Here is an 8,066-nt window from a genome sequence, read left to right as displayed (position 1 = left end):
TGGACTTATGGTATGTGATATATTTTGGGTATATCAGTTGTCTCCCCATCAGTTTCGAATATTTGAAGCTGGCTTCCAAGTTCGAAAGTTGTTGTTGTTGTTGTCTTTTTTTTTTTATTGAGCAACTCTTCTTGTGGCATTTTGGGCTGCTTGTGACTTCATGAGTCGTGCTCTTTTTTTTTGTCGTTTCTGGCCTAATGAGTTGTACTCATATTTTGGGCCGTTTCTAGGCCTCACGAGGGTTGCTCGTCAGTTGAGCAAATTATTCTTTGCCAAATGAGTTGTACTCATTTTTTGAGCAGTCTTCTAGCCTCACAAGTGTTGCTCGTCAGTTGAACTGATTCTTCTTTGCCTAATGAGCTGTGCTCATTTTCTGGGCAATCTTCTGGCCTTACGAGCGTTGCTCGTCAGTTGGACCGATTCTTTTTTGCCTAATGAGTTGTGCTCATTTTTTGGGCAATCTGTTGGCCTCACGAGCATTGTTCGTCAGTTGGGGCGATTCTTTCTTGCTTAATGAGTCGTGCTTATTTTTTGGGTTGTCTTCTAACCTTATGAGTGTTGCTCATCAGTTGGACCGATTTTTCTTTGCCTAATGAACTGTGCTCATTTTTTGGGCAATCATCTGACCTCACGAGCATTACTCGTTAGTTGGACTGATTCTTCCTTGCCTAATGAGCTGTGCTCATTTTTTTGGTTATATCTTCAGTAACATTTTGGTAATTTATGATACCGGGATGATTGTTCAATTCGACAGGTTCTTACAGTTTTGATTTCATTGGGGGTTAAAGATGTGAGTTCTAGTATTTTCAATATCAGTTGGGATTCAAAATCGATTCGGGATGAATTTGTTTCAAAGGGTTTGAATGTGTATGCACCAAGTGTTCAATCATTTGCAGCAAAGGGAACTGCAAGTGAGCGTGCAGTATTATAGATTTCGCAGACTATTTTCGTGTTGTCTGTGTCATCTGTGGGATCTATAAACTCAAATTATTCAACTGTATCCCAGTTGATTCGTGAGTTTCATGTTGGATGGGGTTGTGAGTGCAGTGGCAAAGTGAAGTTTGAGATTTAGATTTGTGAGATGTCCACCATTGACGACGGTGATTTTGTTACTGTTTGTTTTGATTATGGTGTGGATTGTTCAACTGATTGGGCTCTAGGTGGTCGACAGAATGTCACTAAGGAGTTTGGTTTTACTATTCGGGGTTTTGCCGATTGCATTTGCTACAATTGTGCAATTTCAGTGTGTGTTGCAATTTCAACTCAAATTTCCAATTGCAATTTCAACTCAAATTTACAATTGCAATTTCAAATTCACTATTTAAAGCACTGTTCAGTGCACATGAATGTGCAAGAGTTACTATTACCGATCCCATGGTGCATTCGGCCAATCAATTGAAATTTCAAAGTTTGGCTTTGTTTATTTGACTAGCAGTGTAGCTGTCATGACCCCACTATGCATTTGGTGTATAAATCATTGTTCAATCAATTAAATAACTTGAACATCCTATTAATTATTATTAGCCATTAAGGCGGAGCTCTTCAAGCATTGAAACTATGGCATCTATTTATTTATTTTTTTTTTAGAATTATTATTGTATGATGGAGAAAAAATCATACCTTGAGAATAGGCACGTTGGTTACATAAATCTTGCGCATAGAAACATCAATTGTAGTCTGATTCGCATTAGATCCGGAATTTCCCAATATCACAAGTTGGGTCCCTGTTATTCGTCCATCAATTTTCTTACTTGGCTTCTTTAATGTGAGCAAAGCTCCATTGACATGCTTGAATGTAATAAACCCGTACCCTTTACTTTTCCCAGTGACCTTGCCAAGGATTGCGACGGCTTCTTCGAGGTCACAGTAGGTGGAGAAGAGATCGTGGAGGTTCTTGATGGTAGTGTCCCATCCAAGGCCGTGAATGAAGAGTTTGCACTAGGTAGGCTCCCGATCGGCGATGGATCAGACGGCATCGAGTATGTCTAGGTGTTGAACGGCGACATTTCGGACGATCTCAATCGAATCAATGCATCGACCTTCAATTATTTGATATAGTCATGATCAAGGATTGAAAGAGAAAACCTCTCAAGAAGTTCCCACAGACAACGTCAATTGTTGTAACCAAAAATTGAACAACCTTCACAATCCCTGATCACGACTACCTAAAAAGAGATAAACGACAAAAAAGAAGAACACGACTCATGAAGCCACAAGTAGCCCAAAATGCCTCAAGAAGAGCTGCTTGACAAAAAAAAAAAAAAAAAAAAGACAACAACAATAACAACTTTTGAACTTTGGAAGCCAGCTTCAAAAATTCGAAACTGAAAGGGGGACAACTGATATACCCCAAATATATCACTTACCATAAGTCCAGAGGAGACTAGAGCCTAGCATTGATGAGGGCAATTACCACCTAAGTCAACTGTTCAGGCAGAGCAACTGACGCCAGCTCCATGATGACCAGAGCAATCTATGGCAATGTTATAACAACCGGAGCGATTCACGTTTGCGCCATAATTCGTCAATAATGGCACATCACCCTTGAGTCAAATTTCATCACTATAAATGGGGATTCAGAGAAGAGGTTAAAGTATCACATTTTAAACTCTACTTTACTGTTGCATAAAAAATCTTTCAAACCAATCCCTGACTTAGGCATCGAAAAGATCCCCTGGAGTACACCCCGAGTCCTCAAAGCCTTACTTATTTATCTCTTTTCAGATAGTCGTGATCAAGGATCGTGAAAGTTGTTCAATTTTTGGCTGTAGCAATATCTTAACATAATAATTAAAGTTATTTTCAACATTTAATAACCAATCATAAAATTATATATATTGTTATTTTTTAAGATCATGAATTTAAGATTTTTATTTTTCATCGAGAATTGAGTATTTAGACTTAACTTTAAGTGGAGACGTGCGATGGACCAAAAGACACACAATAGTGCTAGTGTGAGAGTTGGGAGTATAGGATTGAACTTTGGCCTATTAGGGTCATTTGAAATTATCTATAAATTTGGACATTGATTATCAATAGATAAACATATGTGAGGATATTAATAGGATAAAACCAGAAATTTGCCACTGAAATCATTTAAGGATAGATAAAAATATTTTAAAATCACATCTAACCCATTTAATGCAGGGATCAATTATAAGTAAATTTAATAGGATTAAGTTCAATTCGAATGAATGGATGTCAAGTATATATATATATATTGTTAATTAATATTTAAAAATTCTTTGTGGCAGTCTTCTCTTTCAAGAACTTATAAAGATACAATGTACAAAAATATATTAAACTATTTTAACAAGTTTGTATAAGAAATTTAAGCATGTAAATTATTCAATAATGTACATACCCGAATATTCAAAACTCCTTTGTGTTTATGGACAACTCTATCAAAGCCTAAGGTGTTTTAAGCATTATCAATCAACAGCCTGACCCCTAGACCAACAGCTCAGCTACTAATTCTGAAAAAGTTATACAGGAACCCTCCCCCACGGACGCATGAAGGGGAAGTTCATATATAATTTCTACGGAGTTTGCTTACACTTTTGGTCCTACTGTGGAAATTTGGATACGTGAGTGAGACATGACTTACAGATCCATGACTGCTGAACCACCAGAGAGGGGAATGCAGAGTGGATGCGGGCATGCAACCTCAGATGGGATGTGTGTGATTATGAGCGATGGATTATTTAATTTTTTCTTCTCAAAACATTCATTACAAATCAATTCAGGCAACTCCTCCCCCCATAAATATTAAAAAACAAATGAGAAAAATTAAGGGAACCTGTTGAAAATGTGAAGAAATGGTACAAAGAATCCTCCATTTCATCATCAAAACCAGACTTGAAGTGATGAACGTCTGGTCGTCTGCCGTATCAATGTGCAGTAAGGGCAGGACCGGACAGTGATTCCCGTGACCTTACCTGCCCAAAGATAAAAAAATCTGCCTTTGCATCATAAGCACCTCCTCACGTCACATGAACCCCCACCCATCACGACTTTTTATCCGATTTATGTTTTTTTTTTAAAAATATATTAAATAATACTTAAAAAAAAAAAAATTTCGAAATGATTTTAACGTAATCTCGTTATTTGATCTAGACCTGGCAAAATAGGCGGGCAGGGCGGGTTTGAGCGGGTCACTAACGGGCCCGGTCATAAACGGGTCAATGTTAAATGGATCACATACATGTCAATCCTAACCCGCCCATTTAATAAACGAGCAAGTAACGGGTCACCCGTTTAAAAATATATAAATTTTTTATTTTAAATTTTTAAAATTTTCATATAAAATGATATTTTTTTTTAAAGAAAACTGCATTTTATTTATTAATTTATAAATGAAAAGAACATAAAATGTAAAAAACAATACATCCCTTTAATGAATACAATTTTTAAAAAAAATGTAAAATTAAAAAAAACACACACACCTCTAAAAATAATAAATATGCATAATATATGCATAAAATATTTATATATAAATCTAAATTTAAATGAGTCCCATAATATTTACATATAGAGCTAAATGTAAAATATTTAATAAGTTTATTCATCATTCATATTTTTTTAATTCATGCATTATACATAACACATGAATCAAATATTCAAGTCCCACAATCAAAACATAATCTTAAAAAATATAACAGTTAAATATTTAGAAACAAAACCAAATTTAAATGAGTTCCATAAAAATTCACAAGATTATAATTTTCAAAAGATAATAAAAAACTTAATTAGTCATGATTGTTTGTAGAAGCTTCTCCCAAATCATTAATCAAAAGATTTTCAAATTTGACTTCTAATTGTTCAGCTTCTTCTCTTTCTTCACTTGGATCCACTACAATGACAAAATAAATAGATAACAAATAAGAAACAACAACAATTGACAAAAGATATGAAAGTAAATAAAATGTAAGTATTGAAATTATTGAAATAATATTGGAAAAACTCAAAAAAAAAAAAAAGCATACTTGCGTAACCAAACAACCAATTTCGAGTTGTTATCAATGCTCCTGCATTTTCCGACAAAAGTGATCTTCGATATTTGTTAAGAACTTGGGCTTCAATGCTAAATGCAAATTCTGATGCAACGCTTGTGATAGGAATAGTAAGTACATCACGCGCCATAAGAGATAAATCAGGATATCGAAATCGATTATCTTTCCAATACCGCAATATATCTATTTCAGTATGTTCCACACGATTTAGCCTAGGCTCTTCCAAATATAAATCTAATTGAGATTTTTCTGTAGTAGCACAATATTGGCTTTCATAAAATTCAAATTCCTGTCATATATTAGAATAGAAAAACAAACAATATAAATATAACAGCAAAAAATAATATATAAAATAAGAAATGAAAAATTAGAAAATATAAATGAAGTTACCGAAAGCTCATCTCTAATGAGATTGTCACTACCACCAGTACCCCTAGTAGATGGAGCAGTAGATTCCAAAGAAGATTTTGATTTGTTTGCATAATCTTGGAATAGGGAGTACAACTTTTGACGAAGGAGATTTAGCTTTTACCGAGAAGTGGATGAATCAATCTTTGAGTAACAAAACTCGACAAATTGAAGCTTGTAACGAGGATCAAGAACAATTGCAAATGCCAAAACAACACTATAACACTTCTAATATTTATCGAACTTCTCTTTCATTTTTGCAGCCATACCATTAACAATGCAATCCGGATTTTCCATTGTTTCAAGTAAATGCAATTGAATTTTCCATATATTTGAAAAATACAAATTAGATGTAGGATAATCCGAACCCGAGAAGAGTTTTGTCATGTCGTAAAATGGCTTCAAGAAATTGCAAATGACCTCAGCTCTATTCCACTCTTCATTTGACGGACAATACTTATAATTTGCATCAAGTAAAACATAATGAATTAAAGCCCGTCGATATATGAGTGCACTTTCTATCATCATGAAAGTTGAATTCCACCTAGTTGGTACATCCAAGCGCAAACTGATTGAAGCAAGTATACCAACTTGTTTAATGCACTCTTCAAACTTAAGTTTTCTACCTTCTGAACCCTTTATGTACTTGACACTTTCTCTAATGTTATACACAACACGTTCAATCACTTTTAAGCCTTCTTGAACAATAAGATTCAAAATATGAGCATAACACCTTACATGAAAATATTCACCGCCACTTACTAAAGGTGCTTGCAAAGACAATTGACTTGAAAGAATATCTTGCATACTATCATTAGCAGTTGCATTTTTTAATGTGATGGAAAATATCTTCCTATCAATACTCTATTCCTTCAATACACTAAATGTTTTTTCTGACAAAGTAACTCCTGAATGTGGGGGTGGCATGTGAGAAAAGTTAATAATCTTACTATGCAATACCCAATTTTCATCCACAAAATGAACTGTAATGCACAAATATCCTTCAGTTGTAGGAGAAGACCAACAATCAGAAGTCAAATACACTCTACCAAAAGCACTCTGTAGTGTAAGTTTAAGTTTCTCCTTCTCCCTTTTATGTATTTTCAATACATCAACTTTAACAGTGTTCCTAGAAATTGGTTTAACATCAGGATTAAGATATTTATGCACATCTCGATTTCCTTCATGCTCAACCCATGAAAAAGGATAACAATGTTTGATTACGGCAATTGCCATCTTCTCACGATAAACATCTTGCTCAATTTTTTTCGCATGAAGTTTGGTTCCATAATCCATATGCATCTGCTTCATATCATAATTATCACGTAATGGACAATTATTAATGTGGCGTCTTAAATTTGCCGTCCCATGGGTTGAAGCATTAGTAACATATTCAGCCCCACATTTTTTACATTTTGCCTTCTGTTTTCCATCAACATCTATAGGTAACAAATAAAATTCATCCCAAGCAACTGATGTCTTTCTACGTTGTCTCTTTTTGCTAGTGCCATCATTGATAGAAGAACTGTTCTTTTCAGATTTATCTGAAGATGGAGTAATATTACACTCATCATCAAAATACAAGTTTATGGTGTCTATTATTTGCAATTTGTATTATCCCTAACAAAGAATAATTTTTTGGATACGCTGGGTGTCTTGGGCTTTCGCACCAGACTAATTCACTAACAAAGAAAAATTGTTAAGACTCCGAAAATAGTAAAATAAACAAAATAATGAAATATTTAAACAATAAACACAAATCTGTTATTGGGTGTGTGTGTGTGTGACAACAAATTATTTTTTTATTTTCTGTAGGGGAAACACAAAAAACATTATTATAAAAATTTCTTTTGTTATTACTTTATTTTCATTCTACTTAACTTCTGAACATGGTAGGGATCTTTTTGTTTTCTTAATTTATTTTATTTATCTACTATTTATTTATGTACTAACAGTACTATTTATTCATCACAAACCTATTTATTCATCACAAATCCTTCATGGCAATTGGCATCATCCATGAAACCTAACAGGCAACAAGCCAATAAATCAGTAAGGCAGTAGCAGATAGCCAGATACAGAGACCCTAAAAAATAAAAAATTTTGACTCACCTCTGCAACTCACCTCTGGAGTCAAGTGTTCTGTTCGTCGGTGGAGCTGGGGATGACTGACAGTCGCTGTGGTCCGTGGAGCCTGGAGGAGACCTGGAGGCGACGACTCGAGCTACTCATAGCACCGGCAGGTCTGGCAAGTAGCAGTGCACCAGAGGAGAGGAGAGGAGACCTAGGAGAGGACAGGTGTCGGGGCTGTCCGGCACGTTGCAGCGCACTAGATCCAGAGGAGAGGAAAGAAGAGTTAGGAGTCAGGATTTAGGAAAGGAGAGGATTGAGAATGAGATTTGAGAGAGTGAGAGTTGAGAGGTCAGAGATGAGGAGACTCAGGAGAGGCTGAGACTGAGAGCTTGAGAGTTGAGACTCGAGAGCCGTGGCGTGGCCGGTGGGTTAGAGACTTAGAGCCCTTAGGGTTTTTTTTGTGTTGATTGAGACTTTTGCGAGGCCTACTGTCTACTGACTACTGAGAATTGCTGAAGCCTGAACTGAAGCATGAAGCCTGAAGGACGGCCGAAGGCATGTGCCGTGTGCCAT

General features: G+C 35.5%; 1 protein-coding gene across 1 annotated transcript; it reads right to left on the bottom strand.

Moving 5' to 3' along the window:
• Positions 1-5,648: 5,648 nt before the first annotated feature.
• Positions 5,649-8,066, bottom strand: LOC131162623 (zinc finger BED domain-containing protein RICESLEEPER 2-like). The gene is made up of 3 exons (XM_058119232.1): positions 7,997-8,066; positions 6,381-6,964; positions 5,649-6,284 (listed from the first exon to the last, which is right to left on the bottom strand). The coding sequence occupies exons 1-3, from the start codon at positions 8,064-8,066 to the stop codon at positions 5,649-5,651; spliced, it is 1,290 nt and encodes a 429-aa protein (XP_057975215.1).

Source organism: Malania oleifera, chromosome 8 (assembly GCF_029873635.1).
Source record: "Malania oleifera isolate guangnan ecotype guangnan chromosome 8, ASM2987363v1, whole genome shotgun sequence".
NCBI classification, from domain to species: Eukaryota; Viridiplantae; Streptophyta; class Magnoliopsida; order Santalales; family Ximeniaceae; genus Malania; species Malania oleifera.
This window is presented reverse-complemented; position numbering and strand designations above follow the sequence as displayed.

Excerpts from the sequence above, each read along its gene's own strand:
- LOC131162623 (XM_058119232.1), bottom strand. The coding sequence starts at position 8,066 with ATGGCACACGGCACATGCCTTCGGCCGTCCTTCAGGCTTCATGCTTCA. Across the intron at positions 6,965-7,996 it reads TCAGGCTTCAGCAATTCTCA|ATAAATCTGAAAAGAACAGT; the intron begins GTAGTCAGTAGA and ends CTCCATCTTCAG. Across the intron at positions 6,285-6,380 it reads ATTTTGTGGATGAAAATTGG|AGTATTGATAGGAAGATATT; the intron begins GTATTGCATAGT and ends TTGAAGGAATAG.